This window comes from Haliaeetus albicilla, chromosome 21 (genome assembly GCF_947461875.1).
Source record: "Haliaeetus albicilla chromosome 21, bHalAlb1.1, whole genome shotgun sequence".
In the NCBI taxonomy this organism is placed as follows: domain Eukaryota; kingdom Metazoa; phylum Chordata; class Aves; order Accipitriformes; family Accipitridae; genus Haliaeetus; species Haliaeetus albicilla.
The window spans coordinates 15,783,436-15,806,349 of NC_091503.1; the positions used below are offsets into that span (position 1 = coordinate 15,783,436).

General features: G+C 44.7%; 1 protein-coding gene across 2 annotated transcripts in view; it reads right to left on the reverse strand.

The window, feature by feature from the left end:
- F13A1 (coagulation factor XIII A chain) overlaps window positions 1-22,914 on the reverse strand; it is a 151,091-nt gene that overhangs the window by 47,294 nt on the left and 80,883 nt on the right. The window contains exons 7-12 of one of the 2 annotated variants that reach the window (XM_069809037.1): window positions 22,741-22,800; window positions 18,412-18,513; window positions 17,293-17,435; window positions 14,087-14,152; window positions 13,011-13,180; window positions 7,031-7,219 (exon numbers count right to left, since the gene is read on the reverse strand). In XM_069809037.1, coding sequence (XP_069665138.1) covers window positions 7,031-7,219; window positions 13,011-13,143 — 322 coding nt within the window. In that variant the 5' untranslated portion in view covers window positions 13,144-13,180; window positions 14,087-14,152; window positions 17,293-17,435; window positions 18,412-18,513; window positions 22,741-22,800. Of the gene's footprint in view, window positions 1-7,030; window positions 7,220-13,010; window positions 13,181-14,086; window positions 14,606-17,292; window positions 17,436-18,411; window positions 18,514-22,740; window positions 22,801-22,914 lie in introns of those variants that run through there. The other variant, XM_069809038.1, reaches the window with a different exon arrangement.

Below are 22,914 nucleotides of genomic sequence, written 5' to 3' on the forward strand. Positions count from 1 at the left end.
TAACATATGCTTTAGCTCCTTAGCATGTCAGCTCCAGGCCCATCAGCCACAGAGACAAGCTATATTTAATTCTGGGTAAAACTGCCACACCAGAGAGGGATTTACAGCAACAGAGGGAGAGCGAGAGATAGGTACAGCAAGTTCAGCTGGCAAAACACGAGCGCTCCTCCTCCGGTTATCCAATTCTGCTGCTGTTCCTTACAAGTGACTAACAGGGACCAGGCCTTCCTCAGATGATACCCCTTCTCCTCTTCCTCCCCTGGCCAGTCCCTAGAAGTCCCTATCTCCATCTAGTTTAGTTTTTCCCTTGATATCCAGTGGACATACACATTGCTGTACATGTGCATGCATTACACAGCTCTTAAATGCCGCTGCTGAGTTAGCACCATGCTAGTAGCACAGCCAGCGGAGGGACTGATGGGTGCTCTTGGACAGGCCCTACACAAGTGAGTAGATGTTTTACTTTTGGCAGGGAGGAGGGAAAATTTGGTAGCACGGAGATTAGAAGTATAGTGAGCTTCAGAGGACATTTCCTCCCTGATGGAAGTAGGATACTTCAGAAGAGAGGGAAGTGAAGAAAGCTATTTCTCAATAGACTTTTTGGAACCCTCCTTAGAAGATTGTTTTTTAAAGGAGTTAAGGAATCTGTCTCCCTAGGTTCATTTGTTTTACCTAGATACACTCTTTCGTACAAAGGGTAAAGAATCTATTTCAATACCAGCCCTGGAAGTATAATAATTGTGACAGGTTGATAAACAAATTTGAGCTGGAAGCCCCAAGTACAATAGCTGTGTAGCAGAGGTAAGCCTTATTGTAGCAAGCAGCCTGGGGATGGGTGTTAGTATACTAGGACCATGCCTTAGGAATCACTGTGAGTAACTACAACAAATGTCAGGAAAGGAAAAAGGAGAGAAAGGAGAGAAAGGAAGAGAAGGAAGAAGAGAAGGAAGAAGAGAAAAGAGGAGAAAGAAGAAGAGAAAGAAGAGGAGAAAGAAGAAGAGAAGGAGAAGGAGAAAAGGAGGACAAAAGAAGAAGGAGAAGGAGGAAGAGAAGGAAGGGAGAGAGAGAAAAACGGGGAAAAGAAGAAGAAAAAGTAAAACAAAGAAAAAAGAAAGAGAAGAGATGCTCTAATAAAATCACAAACAATCAAAACAAGCAAGAAGAAGAAACAAATTTTTGTAAAAAACAGTAATGTCCTTAAACCTCTGCTTTAATATCACATCTGGGTCCCTCCCACCCTCAAATTCCATTGCCTTCACAAGTGCTGCATACAAACTTGGTAATGTAGGAAACTGGAATATCTTGAGATAATTGTTACTCATGGCTCTAGGTAGGAATCCTTAACATCTGACCACTCTTTCCCAGGAGTGAATGTTTCTAGTACTTTACAGTTGTAAAACACACATCAGAGTCACCCACCTTAGCTATTAAAATCATTAAAAAATACAGCTAGATTTTATGTGCCACTTGATGCTGCTGCAGCAGTGCAAAAGGAGAGCATAATAAAGATAAAGATTCCTTTGCATGAAATACTGCATTCATGGAGTACCTCGAGGGACTCCCTCCTCTCTGCTCCTCTGGGGCCTGGCTGGGAATTCCAGAGGGGAGGAAAAAAATACCCCAATGTCTTTGTTCAGAAAGTAGAGAGGTTTGCTGTTTGCTAAGAGCTGGCAAACAGGTCTCTTCTCTGTCTGGAGTCAGTCTCTGGGAAATGTGTTCCACTGCTAATAAATTATTCTTTCTCGCCCAGAATGGGTCTTCATGTTTAGTCCATCAGGTGTTTCTGTATCTTTGCTCAATTTTTGTAGTTTTTTATTAAACAAGCATATAGTGATTTAATAAACTCTCAATGTTGGGTTATGTACCAACACCAAAAGCGTTTGCCCCCAGCACCAGAGTTAGTTACCTTTGTATAATGCCAAGAAGGCTCCTAAAAAACTCAAGATCCAACTTTTTCCAACAAGCAACTTTTTCCCAGAGGCAGAACTCAGCTCAACATCCCATCCGAGGTGCCAGGGGACACCTCATGTCCCAGCCACTGCATTAGCTACCACCTGCCCTGCCCCAGAGCTGCTGAGGACAAATGACAGCAGGGACAGCAATACTTCCAACTAAGACAGATTTACTGCCTGACGAAAGGAACAAAACCTTAACCCTCCCGGAATAACCCATGTCCCAACACTGCTGTGAAATTAGTAAAGGCTGTGGACACTGTAGGACAGCATGAAGAGCACCACTGATTCTGGCATGGGTGTGCTGAATCGGACCCCTGGTTGTTTAGTTGTACGCTGACTATAAGTGGGAATTTGGTGTCACCTAAATAAGCCCTACGGGATCAGCTCTAACATCTTTATGTTTTTAGTTATAAACACATGCTTTCATGTGTTTATAACTATTCCTCTGGAGCAGGCCTGGGAAGACTGTAGAAAAAGGAGCAGTAAGTCTCTGCTCTCATCTCAGGCCAAAAGCCAATGATGTATAGAAGCCTGAGGAGTGCATATGGGCGGGTGAGTGGGTGTCCACACGTGCACACATGTGGAAAGGTGATAGTAGCCTGGAGGACTGGGATTTATGATCATTCCAGAAGTCTGCCAATGAATAAAACGTTCATAATTATATTTAGGGCTAGACCAATATATATGGATTTATGAAGCCATTTAAGAAAAATACAAATAGACAACAATTTATGAGGATGTGGGGAAATATATCATTAGAGTAAGGATGCACTATATAAACTCATCAACCACTCTAGGATTTACAGCCATGTACAGGAAACTACTACTAAAAGCAAGATTGAATGCCGTATAAGCCCATCTAATCATACATCTGCTTTTCAGAGGAATCACCGCCAGTGCAGCAGTGACTGTGGAAACTTTGCAGCACTCATGCCAAACTGGCTGCCACAGGTGTGGGAGCCGTGCTCAGCCAGGCTGAGCCCAACACACTGTGGAAAGCCAAGAGCAACACGAAGTATCCCCATCACCATGAAGGCAATAGTCAGGAGAGATCAAGACGGATGGGTGAAGGAGTCACTGGCTCCTCTGGGCTCCCTGGGGCTCCAAGCAAACTGAAATTGTTCCCGCTGTGGGAAACTGGATGTAAGCACAGCATCTACACTTCTCTTGTGGCTCTTTCATCTCAACCCCAGGGCAATAAAATGAGTATTTCCCAAGGGGTGATGCTCACCTTTCCTCTCATTAAAGCCAGGAAGTGGGCTGAGAGGAAGGAAATATGTGGTGATGGAGCAGCTCCCAAACCACAGGTACGGAGGCAGGGCTGCAGTCCAGCACGAGAACTGGGATAACATCCCATTACTCTTTATAAGTGGATATTTTTCCATGTGGATTTTTTGGCACATTCATTGTTTTCCATACTTTGGCAGACAAGTATGGTCCTAATTTACTGAAGCATTATGTGCAAAACTGAATTATAATAATTCACATGTTAGCACTTCAGCTAGTTTCACCGATGGTGACTCTACAGGAAACAGTCTGCTAAAGCAAAAAGGACTTTAGTCATAAGGAACCATCGCAGAAGAATTTCAGTAAAAATTACTTTCAAAAGTTTAGGGTGAAATATTTATATATTTATCTATATTTGTTTATACAATTTAGCCCATTCTAGACTCTGTGTGAATTCTAGAGTCTGTGTGAATGGTCTTTAAATGGACTGTAGATTAAAAAAGATTGTTACTAAGTATTGTTCTGTGAGTGTTTCAGACCTAGTTTGACATGACGCAAGAAACATTTGTCCCAGGTATCCTTGATTCATTATCAATTAGAAGGATTAAGCAGTTTCTACTTGCTTTACTTGCTTCATTAATCATCTTTTTAATGATGCAAAAGAAGCAAAAATAGGAGCAAAAAAGAAAAGTAAAACTAAATTTTAGGGAATAAAGGAAATAGAATAGTTCTTCACATACACAGGATCAAGTCATTACCATTGTCACATTTTTCAGGAGCAAAATTAGTCTTTAATGGATAAAAATTCTGTGATGGATTAACATAAATGCTGGGAAATTTCCAGTGCTAGGAACTAATCATTTCTGAATAGCTTTATACTGTGCTGTTGTATAAACAGTCCTCACTGTAGGCACAGCCCTGCAAAAAGAGACGTTGAGTTTTCCCAGCTCCAGCTGAATTCCCTGGGAGCCAAGGCCAGCCATCCCTACCAAAAGTATCTTTGTACTTTATGAGAACAGCACCTTGAAACACCCAAAAGATTCTACAGCTCCGGATAGCCTGGTTCACATTGCTTGGGGTAACCTCCCAACCCTTGGAGATACTCAAAACCTGTCTCTAGGGCAAGACCCTGAGCAGCCGGAGCAAGCTGGACCTGCTCTGAGCAAGGGCTTGGACAGGAGACCTCCAGAGGTCCCTCCAGCCTAGGGTATTTTACAGGTTTGCTGCACTGTTTGAAATCTACTGCTCGGGCACACAGAGAGCTCCTCGGAAAGGTCATTCTACAGCAACCTGCAAATATTTCTGTGTGTCCATCACTTTAATCTCTCAAACTCAGCACTTTCCTAGGAAGCGTACCCCTTGGTTCAGTGCAAAAAGCTTCCCTGAGCTCAAGCTGCCCCTGCTGTACGGCTGTTGTCTGAGCCAGTCCCTCGGTGTAGCTTCTGCCCGACGGTACCGAAGGGCAGGGGTAGGACGCACCTCCCCTGTCTTCGGTGATCTTAAAGTCAGAGCCTGGTCTATGGGGGAGAGTCAACGGAGGAAGACAAAAACTCCAGAAGGGAGTTCATCCCATTTTAAGACAGCAGGGCTAAGCTGCCACCTGGAGCTGCCTGCCTCCCTCCTCTGAGCACAGAGGCAGTCTAGGCATCAGCTTTTGGACTGGGCTCTGGTTTTCAGGCAGCTGACATTACAAGAGGTGAATGCCCGCTCTTCAGGCAGACAAACAGAAAAAAACTGGATGAAAATTGCCATGTCTCCCTGTGACAAAAAGTTTGAGAGCATAGCACTGAAACCTTGAGCACTCAGTGCCCTTTCCTAAGTACAAGAAATCTCTTTCTCCTCTTCAGGGCATTAAACACTGGACTTGCCATGAGAAGGAGAATTAACAAGAACCAAGCAGATCATCTCTGAATAATTTCCTTCTCCTTTGTGGACTGTTTTTGTTTTGCTTTCTGTTGCTAGCCTCTGAGAAATAAACGTACTGTGTTTTCACCACATGTGCATAAAGAGAAAGATTTGTGGAGCACTGAATATTAACCAGTTCCTAGAAGAGGAGCTTGAACATCTCTTCTCCCCATTCAATCTCTGTGAGCTAAATTCCTCGTAGCAAGAGGGCAGTGGTGCTCACAGAAGCAGACTCTTAAAAAGCAGGGGAGAGCATTAGCATTTTATATTATCCTGTATATGCAGCACTTTCCTTCAGCTGATTGCCAGCCACCACACACGGGACATCAGCATTACCATTCCCATTTCACAGAAAGGACAATAACAGTGACGAATGAGAAGGTGAAGTCAACCACAGACTCAGGGCTGACTCCAAAGTAATAATTCAGAGCTGAGTTTTGCAAAGTCTCCCCTGGCTCAGGCTGTGTTTAACCCCATTCCTACCTTGGCTGAGGATGAGGGGATTTTTATCCATGCTTAGGGATTCAAGGTACAAACCACAGACAGATGTGTTAGGAAGGAGCAACAGGAAAATAAGTTAATACGTTCTCTTAAGTGGACTGTGCGACGTCAAAAGAAGTGTTAAATTTCTTCTTCCAATATAGAATATCTGATTAAAACAAATGCAAACTGCACACGATGCAATAAAAAACAAATGTTCCATTTTCCACTTCTTCTTGCTACAGCTGTTTGTTTTAAATGTATAAAGATTAAGGGAACAGTCTTGAATTTAATTAAATCCCCAAAGAACTAATGATATTTATGCATATTAAATTTTTAAAGGCACTTGTGGCTGTTCAGCCAATCATTCACTGGACTGTCATAACATGCCTCCCAACCCCAATTTAAATTAGAAAGAAGAGACCCATGAAAAAAAACGTGCAGACAGTAACCTTTTCATTGCACATATGTTTAAGAGATAAACGCCCATCTAGCTTTAAAAGGCAACAAATCTAATAAATGGCCACATCATCATAACTCAATGGTGGAAAAAAATCAATGTTACAAATTTCTGAACTGCATCTCTCAGGAAAGTAAATTAAAACATCAATTCAAACCTACTTTAAACAGTTTATAAGGGGAACATTGACGTCTTAACACAGAAACTCCCAGATCGCTCTACATGAAGCTGGGGCTTTCCCAGAGCTGTGATGTAGGGAGCAGCATTCGTTGGAGCCGTCTTTGGCACACAGCAGGAAGCCCTGCTCTGTTACTTGCTTTTCCCCTTCTCTAGCGAGGTCATGTGCTTCTCTGGTCCTGTACCTTCAATAAGTCAACAGGTGCATTAGGAGCTGGGTGTCTGATGAAGGTCTCCGAGTGAGAGGAAAAATGCTTTCTTGCTCTTTTTGCAGTAAATCAAGAAAGCCTCTGATGTGGCCCTGAGTAAGTCTCTGGTCCAAAGCTATAATCTCTGAACCTTCTCCCTTGTTACCAAGTTGGCTGCAAATGCAGGCTGCAAAGTTGCAAGGCCTCCTGTTCTTCCACCCTGCGTAATTTCCCCTCCTTGCGTACTCAACATTTTTTTATCCCAGTTCATACATAGTCATCTCTTCCACCTCAAAAAACAGATCCCTCCTCGCTGCATCTCCTAAACACTAACAAAAGATGTTTCCCGTTCCACCTACCTTTCAGCATTGCCATACAGCATTAACCAGACATAACTCTGAAAGCTCAATAAAGTACAACTTCTTGCTAAACAGAAAGCCCAAATACTGCTCCTTCTCTCACGAGCAATTCTGACCCTGTTTAGAGAAGCACTTCCTTGCCTATGGTTAAGACTGTTTTTATGGTTTATCAATCATAACAGGAAAAAAACCAGCCATTAAGTACTGTTGTGTTCCTGTTTACAAGAAACTCTTCAGCCTTACTTTGCTGATACAACACAGCCTTTGCCAGGCACTTACCTATCAAATACTCCAGCCAGAATTGGTCCGTCTCTGGCTTGTAGGGTCGGTTGAAGTCAATCTGGATTTGGAAAGGCTGTCCCCGACGCACTATCAGCTTGGGGCTGTAGTACTTGTCAGTGTGGTGCTGCTGCTTGTTGATCTCGTGGGGCTCCTTGAACATATGAACGTCCACAACATGCAGGTAATCTGCAGGGACACATAAATGAACACAGAAGTAAGAAGTCAGTATGTTGGAATGCCAATATTGATCTCAACATCATTAGAGACCCTGTCCTCCCCTTCCCCAGCATTGCCTCATTGAGAAACACCATGCAATGGAGCATGCTGGATCTGTTTGGGGCTTACATCCTCCTGGCTGAGCACGGACTTATGGACTGACACTTCTCTGTCCACCTGCCATTTCCACAGAGGCTGTAAGGCTTCTAGTGTATGGTGAAAGCAATTGCAGAAAGAGTAGGTTGCTATGGGTGGAAAGCTGAATGTCCCTGAGGAGAGTTGGGCTCCACCTTTCCTTTGGCACCGGCTTTCTGCAACTCTGGCCTCGCTGTCACAAGTTTGCCAGTGCAATCAGTGGGCCTTTGACAGCTGTGGCTTCATATCTCCCTTCTTGCAGCCTTCCATTTGCAAAATGCAAATTCACAGGGGTTTTGTGATGCTTAATTACATTAATGTTTGCAAAGCGCTACTACTATTGAGTGCTGAAGAGCCTGAGAGGTATTTAATGATCTTGCATTCAGCTGAGAGCTTGGATTGTCTGTATTAAATAAGGTTTTGGTGTACTGTATGTGTCTAGACTCAGCTTCTCAGTACACCTCCACTGCTATTAGTGTCTTCTTATGAAAACTAAATATAACATTACAGTACATAATTACAGCATAGAGTTATAGGCAAACAGCAGTAGGTATCTATAACATGCATGGGCAAAGCTTCGCTCCCTTCAAATTAGGGCTGTCTAAAGGGTTATAGCCTACCGCTGCTGGAAGTTAGGTTGCTCAGCTAATGATCGATGTGGGGTAGCACTGGGATAGCCAAAGGCACTTGCAGTCACCACGAGCTACATGACTGTATGATACCGGGAATCTTCACAACAGGAGTTTTCTCACACAACGAGCAACCACATGAAAATGAACTGGACATTGTTCTTTTGCCTGCATGCTTGGGCAGGTAATCACGAAACCTCTGCCAGGAGGACCATTGCTGGTCCTCACCACCAGGAGAGAGACAGAAGAGTAAAGCTTGATTTGCAGCTCTCAGCTTGTCTTCCCAGGTGCTGACAGTTAGAAACTAGCTAATTTCGGCATTTTATACTGACAGTGACAGAGCCAAACTCACGTCTGGCAAAAAGACGTGCACATTTACAGCAGCTGGTAGAGCTGTGTGCACTCATGATGGTGGCTAATTTGGCCTGCTGCTGAGAACACTGTGAGCAGGAATGATGTGCTCAGTGACTGAGTCGGGTATTCAAGTCACTGAGGGCTGAACACAGCCCACTTCACAGACAACAGCTCAGACAACAGCTTTGCACACCGCTTTTCCTTGAAGGCAAGGATACACTGCATAGCGGCCAGCTCTGGACAAGCAGCAGAGCAGCTCCCTCTTGGGTGTGCAGCCCCCAGGCTTACAGCAGCCTGTGCGTTAGCCATGCCCCTCTGCAGGGATGTGTTCCAGACATCAGCAGAGCCCTGCGGGCAGCAACTCCCCTGGACACCAGCATGGTCCTTCTCCTGCCCCAGCCAAGCCACCCAGCCTGGGCTCTGGGTGGGAGGAGGGGAAATAAAGGCAGCAGGAGCAGGTCACGCTCCTGCATTGTCATCATGAGCTGCCTAGCCCTGCCCTTCAGGCAACAGGAGGAAAGGAAACTGCCTGAGGACACAGCAAGATAAGGATCCTTTCATGGAAAAGCCCTGGACAACTGAACCCAAAACCATTCGCCTCCTGCTAACCCTAATCCATGGAAAGGCTGGAATACCCTGTTCAACGCTGAGGCAGGCTTAAAGTCCCTCTCTGCTCAATTTGCCAGGCTTCTGGAGTAACTTCTGTAGATCCCCGCTGGCTTTAGCACTGGCTAAAGTTACAGAGATGGTTTTTGTGAGAAACTTTAAATGCATTTTGCTCAGAAATCATTCTCATTGCCCCTCTGTGAAGTGGGGCATGTCTTTGCCTCCCTCCCTGCAAAACTTACCAATGCCCACTCACAATAATGCCGACAAAGCTCACAACTGAATTACATGAGGCAGGAATTTCCTGGAGAGGGGGTAAAGTGGGGGCAGAGGAGAGTCTCTCCCATCATCTCTCCCAACCCCTCCCAGGCTGAAAGCACTGCATGTAAAAGCCACATATCTTGGGGCTCTGTGAGGGGTGATGTTATCAGTAAGTTTGGCTCAGCTTCTCTCTCCTTCCAAGGAGGCTTAAAAATGGAGTTGAGGGTTTGCTGTGTTTTCATCTTGTGTTCTGAAATAAAAGGCAACAGTGAGCGACCCTGCCCGCCCTTTGCATGTTAGCCCCTTCAAGGAACTGTAAAGCTAAGTCACCCTGGGCTGTCAGTTCAGCATTTGCTTCATTTTATCTCAGGACTTTACATGGCTCCCGTCAAAACACAGCCATACACATCTGCAGAAAACACATTTCACTTTCACTCTCAGTGTTAAAATGTACCTTGAGATTGCCAGATGAATATAACCTGTGACCGGAGCCTGCGTTAATTACAGTAATGGTAATTACGGAGGACAAAACATGAGCAGGGTAATGGGATGTGCTAACACCATCACCAGGGTGGGATCAAAAGGAAGGCTCCAGGCGATGTGCACATCACTGCTCATCTGCTTGTGAGCCACAGGTGGCCATCGAGGCGTCCTTTGAAGTCAGGTCCATTTGACGGTTTGCCCATAGCCTGGTCTGCTGTTCAGTGCAAGCAGGTTGGCTGCTCGAGAGGCAGCAGTCCGATGCTTTCTTAAAGCTTTTGCAATGTTAAGCTTGCATGGAAATAAATGAGCACAAGCTTGAGCTGTTTTTCGCATAACAAGAATAACCTTCAAACATTAGGTTTTCTTGGAGGACCAGAGAGAAAGGGCTCTGGATTACAAAGCGAATAGCATGAGTTTCCAAAGGAGGTGCCCAGGGGATGCACGATTCCCTGGCGAGTCGCCGCACTTTGCAAAGGAGGGTGCGTGGGGAGCTTGCAGACCGCGGGGCCGCAGGGCTGTGTCCTCCCACCGAGCGGCTGTAAGTGCCAGGCCCACTCGTAACACGCTGCGGTGAGATGAGCTGGCTAGGAAGAGCCAGGGGGAGGACACGGCACAGCCGTGTTCACGGAGACACAGGCTTCTTGCTGAAGAAGCACTCGGGGGGGCTGCGCGTCCTCCTCACTGAGCATCCCTCCGGCAAGCAAGCGGGGGTCCCGCAGCAGGAGCCCACTGACCGGGCTGGGAGGCAGCCATCCCTGGCAGCCTCGGCCGCTCGCTCCGGCTGTGATTCAGCGGAGTAGAAGTGGGTGTCAGCAGAGAGCTAGTCAAGCACAGGGCTTTACCTCATCCTAGAGTAGTAGCTAAAATAGGTCAAATGAATCACACCCTAAAAATGCCTGTTTCTCTCTGTTGGCTGTCAAGGGAAACGAGGGTGACTAGCTCAGCTGTAGACACCTACACTGCACAGATCAAGGGCAGGATTCAGTTAAATTTAGGCACCCAAATGATGTGAGCCTGGTATGTAACCTCTTATTACAGCCAGTTGGTGGCTGGTTGCTGCAGCCAGTGGAGCTGAGAGAACGGTACAGATCACCCTGAAAGGGACACCCACTGCCTCTCTGGACAGCCTGTGCCCTCACCTCCACTCATGGATGGCTCTGTGTTGACTATGATCTGACACAGGTGAAGACACTGAAGTTTAGATGTTTATAGCAGGTGTCCAATCCCACCCCAAAGGCTAGAAAACACCTCAGTTGTAACAGCAAGGATAAAAGCATTGGCATGCTTTTTTCAGTGTGTTATGGCAATGAAATGTGGGAACCGCTACAGAAAATTTGGACAACCCAGAAGCATAGAAGTGTGCAGGCGAAGGAGAAGGAGGTGGCACAAGCAGTCGTCTGCAAAGATGTGCTCGCGGTGCTAGAGCCCTGTCGTACTGTGCCACTCCTGCTCTGCCTGCAGACACTCACTTTATCCCCCAAGAAAAACATTGTGAGGGCTCTGGGCAGGCTCAGCTCCCAGTCTGAGCTCCATTGGGCTATAAACCATTAACATGGTCTGACAGGTGACTTAAGCATACTACCACAAAGCAGCGTGTCCAGGGACCACACTTATATCAGGTGGCATCACAGGCTTAGATCACAGCTGACGTGCACTGAAACAGGAATGCTGCTGCAGTCCTTTCCCTTCAGGTTAGCCCTTGCATGTTGTTGCTACAAGCATTGCAGAGCTGAACTGCACAGCAGAGCTGATCCAGCTGTACAAAAAGAGTTTTGGTGTTACACACAAATTTATTTTTCAGCCATACCAGTCCCAGGTATATCCTATGGCCACAAAAACTCTTGCTTTGGACAAGGGCTGTTTTTCTCACTAGCGGTATTGCCTTAAGCACATGTTGGGTTCCTGCCTCAATTCACTTGACCTGACTTTCCTAAGTTTCCATTGCATTTCTGAAAAGCAAGAAGCTCCCGCCCACCAGCACCGTACTTCATTCAGAGCCTGATGTGAAGCACATCAAAAAGCAGTAGGAATCTTTCTCCTGGTACTGGTGGGCTTTAGCTACAGGCTGCATTCCTTCTAAGGTATCCCACACTCTTACACATCTCCAGCTTCTGTGAGCATATTGGGTTTGAAACAATGTCTAGTCAGGACCTGTACTGCGTTACATTTGACAATTTAAACACATCTACTTGCCCCAGAGCTACAGGGTTGTTTGAATAGGTTCACACAAAGTTTCTACAATCTTAACATGCCAGTTGGTTTGCTCAGGCATTTCTGAAAAGAAATGCTTTTTAAAGATATGTGTGTGTATTAAAACGGGGGGGGACGGGACACACGTGTTGTTAAGGCATGTGATTAGGATTACAGAAATAATGCTTTGCAATAAAAATTTGAACTTGTCGCATAAAATCTCTTTGCCTGTTTCCTAGTGTGTAAAATGCAGTAATTAATGCTTGTCCACATTTATTAAGCACTCTTTCAACCCTGGATGAAAAGTCCCATACAAGCATTCAGTATTATTACATCTGGCTACCCTGAGTTGCCACGTTCAACCAGTTCTGCTGTTCATTTCAAATAGGCCAAAAATTAACGTCATTTGGTTGGTGACTCATTCAGGAACCAATCCTGATTTCTTTTAAACCAAATCCTACCTATTTTTTTTCAGATTCACTCCAAAGAGTTGGCACTGAGGATGTAGTTTGATTTCCCCACCCCCTGCCATGATATTGTTTTGTGTCCCCAGCCAAACGATTGAAACACTTTTCACAGGAGAATAATTAAAAATATGGGGATTCCTTTTAGTTTTGCATTCATTTTTATGAATGAGCTGAACATCTAGCAAAAGTTTTCCCTGCCAGCCGGCATTTTGCAGTAGCTTCACAGTCAGTTTAAGGCCATAAAAACCAGAAGGGCTATTAAGAGGGGAGGGTCCCCTGGGCTCCCTTCACCCCAGTGGTGCTACAGCCGTGCCTGAAGCCATCAGGTCCTAAAGTGACTCTGTGATGGTGATCAAACTGGGAAAACCCATTCTTGCCTTTTTTTAACCACTCCCACAGTTCAAGCCAAAAACTGGTCACTCAGCTTCTCCACTCCTCAATTTCCCTACCCGTGACCTGCAGTAGCATTTCCATGCACATGGGTGTTTTCAGCAAGTTTTTTCATGAGCAGCAATAAAAGCTATCTGAGATCAAAACATGTAAGGAAAAAAGTGATTCAGTTTTAGTTCACAGAGCTGGGCAGAGGTGAGTATGGAAGATGTAAAAATAGACTCATGGCTTAACTGTACACTGTACCTTTGGGGTTAAATCCTCTAGGTATCAATCCAAAAGCCTCCATCTCAGGGACCTCATTTTCTTCATCATTGGAGTTGTTTGATGGGAGGGCTCTTCTCCCATTCAGAGGAGGTTTCTTCTCGTTGGTGCTCATTGTTTCAGACAACCTGTATTTAAAACGTTGTAATAACCTGAAAGAAAGAAAGAGTGCAAGGAAAAAGCAAACATGAGCCAGCATGGCACATATAAGATGGGAGAAACCAAAAACAGTGTGGGGTGCCAGTGAGCTACACATTTTTAGACTCACATAAATAAAAACTGAGAGGCAGAAAACATCAGTCTAATGATGGAGTACAGCTCTCTAAGGATTGGAAGGCATTTTGTGTTTGTCAAAACATATGAATAAGAGAAGAAGGGGGGCGGGAGAAGGAGAGGGAAGCCTAACACAGGAGTATTTGCCTAGGAGAAGCCGGGCATTAAAAACATTAGGGAGTTTCAGGTAAAAGAACTGGAAAATCATTCACTCTCCCACCCTCCAAAACAGCATTATTGAATCCAAAATAGCAAATTATATTTCCAGAAAGTGCATCACACACTACCTCCCCCTAATAAAAATGACATTCTAAGTTATGCTGCAATCATCCCAAATACTACAGCCTACAACAGTCTGTGGATGATTACTAGAGAACTGTATTTTTGTCCCTATGCATGCAAACACCCAATATTTAAAGGGCTAACTCCTGCACCCAGACAATCCACTTCTGAGAAAGAGAGAAAAAAAAAGAGGTGGGGGGGAAGTGAAAAAAAAGAACAGAAAAAAGCACTTATCCACTTATTTCTCTCCCACTAATGACCTTAAGGGAAGTCTTAGATGTAGGCTGATCAGAGACTTCTCTTTGAGCTAGTCAAAACTGCTTTCACATCTATTTCAGCGTAAGCATGTAGCAGTGAAAAAGCCATGCCATCCTTCTAAGAAAATATTAGTGGCTGAGAACACGACTTCTTCCCAAAGCTCCTGAAAACAGCAATTCAAAATGTAGCAATTATTTAATAGCAGTAAGCTCTTAAAGGAAGTTTTTTAGTTATAGCAAGGATACCTTCTTTTCAGATAGTCTTTTTTTTTTTTCTTCTCCCTTGCAGAATTTCTGAAGAGCAATGGAAGCCTGGAAAAAGTTGGGGGTTTTTAAGTAACCTCTGTATATCCTCCTCCCTCCTGTTGCAATAGGACAGTGCTGAAAGGGTTGCCAAGCCCTCCCCACACCACCTCTGAGGATCTGCCACCACTGCTGGCACGTCTTTGCTTACTCCCTCCCTCTCCCTGCCTATCTTACCCCAGCTCTGCTCACCAGGAGCATTTCAGAGTGCTTGGGCTAAGGAAACATCTTGGGTACTTAAGTTTCAGTTCTTAGCGAGATGGACTAGAACTGCTCACAGCACAAGGGCATATGTAGCGGGAGAATGGAGGGGATTTTCTGAGGGACGTAGCCCCAGAACCCATGCTCACTATGTTGCCAGTCTTTAATGGTGTCTCTACCTCAGGATGCCCGCAATGCAATTTCAGGTGCTGGTTTTCAGAGTACTCCCAGGCAGACGCAGTGACCAGGTTCCCCCGCCTGGTTGCCTCACGGCAGTCCTTTCAGAGAACTGTGGGGCATGTGGACATGGAGAGCCCATTGGTGGTCCAGTGGAGAGGACCTTTTTCTTGAGACCCTATACAGTTCAGGAAAGTGAAGGTATTTTGCACCAAACAGCTATGTTGGGGCAAATGACCTTCAGCTCTTGCTCATGATAAAATGTGCATCATCTAACAACCAGGGTCTGGGGCAGTACCTGGTGGAAGCATTTTAGCTCCACGTCAACTTTGTTCAGTTCCACGAAGCTCCAAGATAACTGGAGACTGTGTGACACCTCCTCTGTCAGGCATAACTCCACAGACCAGTGGAGTTACATGGAAAAAAAGCAGTGTACAGGGAAGAATTCAGGCCCACTGTCCTGCCAGCTGCTGCTGTTTGGCAGCAGAGGTACAAGTCACCTACTAAGAGCACACATGGACAGCGGAGAGCCCCTCTGACACCACTTATTTGCCTCAGTTGCAGGGTGGATGAAGGAGCGAGGAGACACAGTGAAGAGGACTCCACTCAGCCAGCTATGACTTCCAGGCCCATAGCATCGGTGAAGCCTCAAACCACTGCTGGCTTAACACCACTGAAATCAAGCCAGAAGGCAGAAGAAGAGAGAACCAGGTCACATTCCTGTAACAGGAAGCAGCAAGTAAATCATCTGGAAGACAGGACTCCCATCCTAGCTCCCTGGGGATTTCCCAGCCACAGCGATTTAGCTCCACATAAGCCAGGACACCTGCACGGCACAGGGCAGAGATGCCAGCTGGGGACCTGGGAGCAGCGTGGCTGCACCAGCGTGGCGTTGTAGCCAGGCTAACAAGCCTGCTAGGGCTGATTGCCGAGGTACCGCACCAGGCTGCAGCAGTTTTGGAGGCAGCCTCGCTATCCGCACCCCAGCTTTGCACTACGCTGTCTCATAGCCAAAGGGCTTGAGCTCTCTCCTGCCTCCCGCAGCAGGCTGTTAGGCATGTAGCAAAGAAAGCTACCTAGCCAGGGAACTCCCCTTCCCCTGCCCTGCTCCCCCAGGAGCACAAGCACCCTGCGGGGACAGATCTGGTCCCAACACTGGCATCTCGAGCTGCAATTTCCATTGACTCACTTTCACACAGATGGGCCCTGCGACAACCATCTGGAGGGCAAGCGGCACCTCTGGCACCCAGGAACACAACAAGCTTTCCAGGGAAGGAGGCTGGTTGCCGATTTTCTTTCTTTCTTTTTTTTTTTTTTTTCCTTCATCTTCCACTCTGATTTCTACATGGCATGGTGTGCTTTGTGTCTCTCTCTCTCTCCACTTCCAGCCAGCACTTCAGTTCCCAAAACTGCAGCTGCTGCAACGAAGTTACAAAAACTGATATAAATATTGCCTCGGTGCCATGCCTGCTGGAGGCCTGCAACACAAATAAGAAACGCCATCTCCCGAGGAAGTCATGTGCTTCCCCAAGTGGCCGCGGTGCTGTCAGAGCCGGGAGGAAAACTTTCTGTCAGAGCTAGGAAGGGAGCGAGCGGATGCAGCCGAACAGATCCCACTACAGCCATTGCGCTTAAACAGCCAGCGGTTGCAGATGTCTCCCCGTGCCCATGCACATCTCTCCAGGGCTTTCCGCAGAAGCCAACGATCACGCAGAAAAGGGGGAGGCCAAAATTTTTGGCGGTAGCCACAGGAGGGGGGCTTTGCATCCAGGGAGAGTAATGTTCCGCGGGCTGTAATTTATTTATTTTGTGGGGAGTAATGTAAATTTGTGCTTATGACAGCTCCAGATGGCAGGTATTTTCTCATTACCTTGACTTCTTAGCATTTGCTCTCCCTTGCCTATTAGACTGTGCTGGCCTTAATTTAACTTCCATGGTTCGAAACTACTGACGTCAGGGCTGATGCAGGAGGGGGCACAGAGAACACGAAGCCCTGGTTTTCCTGTAGGGCCTTATGTTTAATGAATGATGCACTGGGATGACTGGTCAAAGAGCACTCTCTCTTCCTGAAGCTGTTTCTGCACTGCACCCTGTGGGGAACCATGAGCCCATGCCCATTTCTCAGAGGCAGCCTTCAGACGCTCGTGGCCTTTGCCAAAGACCTTTGCAGCCACGGGCACCCTTCCCACTGCGATAGACTTTGGATGATGGACAGCCTTTCCTCCCGCTCCCCACAGAAAACCCCTTAAATGGCTGCAAAGCTTGCACCGTAAAGAGTTATCCAAAATGCGGTTTCCTGTTGTCGTCAGAGCCAATGTCACTCTGTTCCAAGTCCTCCCATGCCAGGTAAGTTTGTGAGGGAAAAAAAATCCCACAAAACACAAGAGTCAGTAAAGCTTTACAGCCAGAGGAGAGGGCGTGCCAAGATCTGTCACAAGCAAACTGATCAACCAGGTGCTCACATAAATGGGTTGCTGTGCTGTGTGCCAATGGCTGGATGGGAGAGATATTTTCCCTACCACTACTGTAGCTACACCAAGCACTCCTCGGCAGCAGCTGAGCATTGTCAAGCTCTGCAACAGGGTGACTTCCTTTCTTCTTTTTTTAAAATATTACCCTCATGCCATTTTCAGTCTAGGTGGGTGTTCAGATGCACTGGGACATGATTACTACAGCATGTGCACAAGTGTACCTGTGAGGACATCATCGTCACCCCCCATAAACCAGACTCTCTCAACTCTGATCTTTTATACATAATAACACAACATTACCTCTCTCTTGTCTTCTCAGAGCTTCACTCGGGAACTTGCACCCTTTCTTAGATGATCAGGTCTGTCTTCCCCCTTCCTCTGCACCAGTACTTGTCTCCCAGAAACTGATGTTCCTCTTCCTACGATGCCCTGCCTCACCAACGCTGCAGGCAGAGTAGAGCAGATTGTAGCAGAAAATATGAATAAAAAATATTCTTTTTAAACAGAAGCAAATTTCAGACATGTTCATTTGGTGGTTTTGTTTGCACATTTGCTTTGGGTTTTTTAAACAACAAAAGCAGTTAATATATCTGTCTGTGTGTAACACCTCTGGCTACCACACACAGAGGAGTATATTCTGAGTTAATGCTGAAAATTTGGAAGGCCCAGCTCTGAAACATGGCACGTGTACACATGTCTGTGTTTGTGTGAAAGAGGGGCAGAGGCAGAGAGAGATAAAATGGCAGCTCTTGAGATAGTGGAACATTTGGACAAGGGAATATAGGGCCAGTTTTCAAAAGATATTGTTGCAAATGTTTCTGTTACAGGAAGAAAAAAAACATGTGTGTATATATATACACACATTCGTGTACACAGTCTGATGGGAAAATGTGGCTTAGGAAATTTAACTCTTCTCTGAAAAATTGTTGTTTCAAACTGCAAGTCTAAATTCAAACTGTAGATCTGCATAAGCATCTACATCTGAGCTGGCCATCTTAGGCTCCCTTTATCCTCCGCACAGATCTAGTCTAGGCAGTGATTCATCTCCTCCTACAGCAGACATGTAAATAGGTCAGATGAATCATGGCCTAAAAGTGCCTGTTCCCTATATTGACTGCAAAGGGAGCTTGGGGTGATGGGTCCTACCATATGTGTCTACACTGCCAATGCCTATAGTGAGGTGAGATGAATCCTAGCTTAGGCACAGAAAAAGAAAAGGATTTTATTTTGGTTTTGAGGCCTGGCCTTCAAGTGCTAAATTATCCTTTACTTTTATGGAAGATACTGCTGCAAATCAGTATCAGTGATACACAGTACACAGTTCAATACACTTTTTTCTCTCAGAATATGTGGCTGCCACTGCCAATTATGTAAAATATATTTTTTACAATAAGCGTCAGATTACAGTAAAGTACATACAAACTCATGAGTTCAGGCTTGGGAGAACACATGCATCTTTTTGTACTCATCTTTGAAGGCATCTTGCTTCCTCAGACAGAGCTATAACTGTAGGTGTGGTAACTGCAATAAAATAAGAAAACAATCGTCTTGTCTGTTATGAACATACAATCCAGGTTCCTACTCCTATTCTTACTGACATCTGAATCCAAAGCATTCAGTTGGTCGAGTACTAGGGTCTGCCTTTGTTTCTTACAGAAAGGGTAAGGGAGAAGCCAAGCTAGGGCAAAGGGGTCTTTCATAAGAGACGATATTCACAGGCTCCAGCTAAGTTTACTGGCTTATGTTTCACTGGAATTGAGGCCTTAAAGGATTAAAGAACATCTCTCAAAAATGGGATTGGATAACTTCTCTGCTGTGGCCAACTGACCCAGAAGCTGATAGAGACACAGAGGCTGTGGACCTTAGATTTTTATTTCAAACCCAAAAGAAAAGGACAGGACATCAGACCAAAACCATAACTACCCAGAGACTTAAGCAGGGAAAACCATTTTAGATAAAACATTTGTCTGAATAAATTTCATCACACATGCCGCATGTTTGGGCCAAAGAAAGAGACTTTTCTAAAGCAGCCACCTCAGTACCACTTTGTCTTCTTAACCCCACATACCCAAAGAGAAGCTCTTGGCCTAGGGATCAACCCTACCTGGTCCATCAGGCAATAAGACTGAGAAGAGGGACTGTAACTTCAAGAGCAGTGGAAACAGATGATTTGTGTGATTCCCTTTCAGAGATTATTGACAGATACTCCCTATTGAACAGCCATTGTATCTAGGGACAGGCAGAGCAAACAAAATATTCAGTCTGGTAAGACTTTGTCTATCATTCTTGCTATACACTCAGAGAGCTGCTTGAATTTTTTCCAATGCATCACTCTCCTTATAGGGAATGCTGACTCCACAACACTGAAACATTTTCAAGAAAATAACAATTGATTAAGGTAAAACAGTTAGTAAGAAGTTACCAAAACATGCTTAGCTTTGAGTTGGTCATTTTAGCTTTTAAGTTTACAGCCAGGCTGCAGTCCCCAGGTACTGGGATGTCTATGGCAGGACAGGCTTGGGGAGCTCAGGGAAGGGAACCTTGAAGTTTCTGCAAAGACCCAGCTTGCATGTAAGTAGCTGCAGCTCAGTCCTGCAGCCAGACTGGCTGCTGCAGAGCTGCAGCCCTCAGCTCCACAGGGGCTCACTTGTCACATACAGCATCAGATGCAAATGAGGGTCATCCATTTGTGCTGTGCCCAAACTACCATGGACAGTGTGGAGTCATCTTGGATACATCCAGGCCAGAACCGATAAGCCAAGGAAGACCCAAACAACCTATAAGCAGAAGCACAGGGGCTGTGCCTTTCGTCCCTGGAGCACTCATGCCAAACACCTGGTAGAAGACACTTGAGATGTCCCTACATAAAGCCATTTGGGCTGAGCAGGGTTTAGTAGGTCCAGCTCTACATCATGCACAGATGAACATCCTTGGTTTAGTACTAGGTTGAACAACAGTGGTCATGGAGTACTGCACCTCAGCCAAGAAGCTAGATCAGACCAGAGCTCTTCCTGCATCCAGGGGGTGGGTAATGCACAACCCAGGCAATCCCAGCATGCTTAGTTGACAGTTGTTTCTAATTAATTTAGGAACATATGTGGACACGCAATGTTTCAGTCTTAATGTCACAAAGCGTTTCAACATTAGTGACACACACTGTTTCAAGTACGCTCAATTACAAGATTTCTGGAATTAAAGATTTCCTAAATTTCATTTCAGGGTAAAACTTCCTGTTCCAGTTCAGAACAAAAATACATTTTTAAACGCCCGAATGTCTTGTAGAACAGCTTTTCCTCTTAATACAAACACAGATGTAGTGTGTAGGCCCATACACAACAAAACACTTGAGCACATCTTAACTTCAGTCATGTAAGTAATTCCATCTTTAGGCATATGCCTAAATCCTGTAATGGGCTCAGATCAACCAAATCTAGGCTGTATAATATCTGTTTGTACAGAAACACGCTGCCTGTTGATGTTGCATTTCTGCAACATGACATTGCAGTTTAACAAGTCTCTAGTGCAACTGCTTCTTGACTCGTTTCAAAGATGGTTACCGAAGTGGGTTGTTGAACCATCTTTCAGCCCCAAGACTGACCTTATCTTTGTGCAAATGAGCTGAGTAATTGCTTATTTAAGGAAGTGTGCAATGTTTTGAGAAGTAGGTTCAAATGTGGATTGTAAAACATCACAACTGGTTGGTTTGTTAATGGCGGATGTTCTGGAGGAAGAAAGGAAATTGAAAGGATGAATCATTATCCAGATGAAGTTCAAAAGCAATTTAAAAGTCATTTCATAATCACAGATGTGTGCCAAATATACCCGTCCAGCACAAGCTGTAGGCTTTGGTTTTTGTGAAGTCTGCAATTTCTTTCCTTTGCTATTCCTACTATAAACTTTTGCAGCATGGTTTGAAAAAGAACGTAAGAAGAAATTAATACCTTCTAAATGCTCCATATACCTGTCTCTTTCTATAGTGCTGTGCTGCATCCACAAAATTACTGTCAATGTGCACAGTAGAATACAAATACTTTTCCCTTTATGCTCGTACTGAGCTTATGGTTGGAGTAAAGATAAAAGTCAGATCAGCTGAGAGACACTGCATCAGGAAGGCAACTCCAGCATGCACCCACAGCAAGGTCCCTGGCTTCTCAGCTAATGTTCAACCCCCATGTTACGAAGAATAGGTATGTGCAGTATTTCTCTTGTGTCCAGAAGCTGTGGAAATCCTGTCAAAGCCATACAAAGTCCAAGGCAACAACCACAGTCAACAGATGCCCTCTCCATTTGAGGCTTATCCATCCTCTCCTGCAATTCCACCTCTGGTTGTGTGCCCCTAACAGAACCTCTACAAAGTTTTAGGCTGTGAACCTGCAAGAAGGCATGCTAAGATAAAGCTCTGCAGGTAGATACCTTCCCCTTGACTCCTTGATCTCTCTCTGGCCCATCTCTCTCTCAGTTGTAATCTTCACAAACTTCACAAACATATCACAGGAATGATATGATCTTTCATTCTTTTCCTTTCAAGCCATTTTCTTCAACAACCTTACACTGCTTTGATTTCCTTTCAAAACATCAATGGTTGGTTGGTTGCTGGGGGGGACATTTACTACTTCACTGATAGATTGGAAACTCATCCGGAAAATAAAATAGGAATTGATCTACCTTTTATATTAAACAATTGTTTTCTCAGAAAGGCCCTTGGAATTCTTAATCTTCAGACTTGTAAAAAATTATAGTTTGTTCAACTCATACAAAAAGAAGGGGCTCACTGGTTGTGGCTCAGATTATCTTGACCCAAGTGCCTTGTTTGCCTGGGATTTCTCCTGAAACTCTGTAGTTCCTGTAACTTACTTGGATAATTCCCCGGACATGTGCATGAAAATGGGGTAAAAGCAGCACATTAGGAAACGATAAGAAAAGTGGTGGTAACATTAGTTTGAAGAACTAGCCAATGTATTTTCAAGCAAGAGCATAGGCATGCTTCAAAGGCATCCACTGGAATACACAGATGGAAATGGATTCATTCAAAGCCCTATCCCTTAAAATGGTCCATGTCACCATCTTGCAGTCTGATTTCCCACCTCTTGCTTGCAAGTCAGACAGCTAATCAATGAACAGGAACAATATCATAACACCATAAAGAGCAGTTACTAGTTAAGGATAATGAGAAGTAAGTAACCTGAATAAATGGCTTCTGAAAAACTGATAAGCTGTATTTGTTTGCATTGTACCACAATAAATTTTAATCAAGAACATGCATTCATAAAAAGAAAAGTTGATCTGTGGACCTCTGAAGGAAAAAGTTGAGGCAAGTAGGCAAATTGTAATGACCTACTTGTTTAAGTTTTCCCATAGGTAGGGCCATTGGCTGACTAATATTTCTGTTCCATAACTACTGACAGTCAGTATTCAAATGTTGAATCTACAGCACTGTACAGTGCTCTGACAGCACTGTTGCCAACATTTTCTATTGCATTCAACAGTAAATATATTTTTTTGTGTCTGTTTCTTGAAATACCAATAGTACCTCTTTAAAAAATATGGCTCAAAATAAAATACGTGATTTGTGGGCATAAAAATCAGCAAACCCCTGGCATGTCTAGAGAGGCCACTGTTGCGAGTCTTATCTAACGAATACTACTTTAAGATTGTGTTTATTCTCACAAAAAACACGGCTTTTCATGAAGGCAACTGAAATATACACGCAGAGCTTCAGGAATAACGCAAATTGTGATCTAAACTCACTGTAGCCATGATATCTTTTCAAATGAACTCGCATCAGAACTCTTCATCTTCTTCACAGCTCTGAAGGATGAAAACATTACACCTTTTTAAGACTTTAACCATGCCAAAAAAAGAAGTGCTATCTCACTGTAATAATGTTGTCTTAATTATGTACAATACTTAGCACTAGTTTTA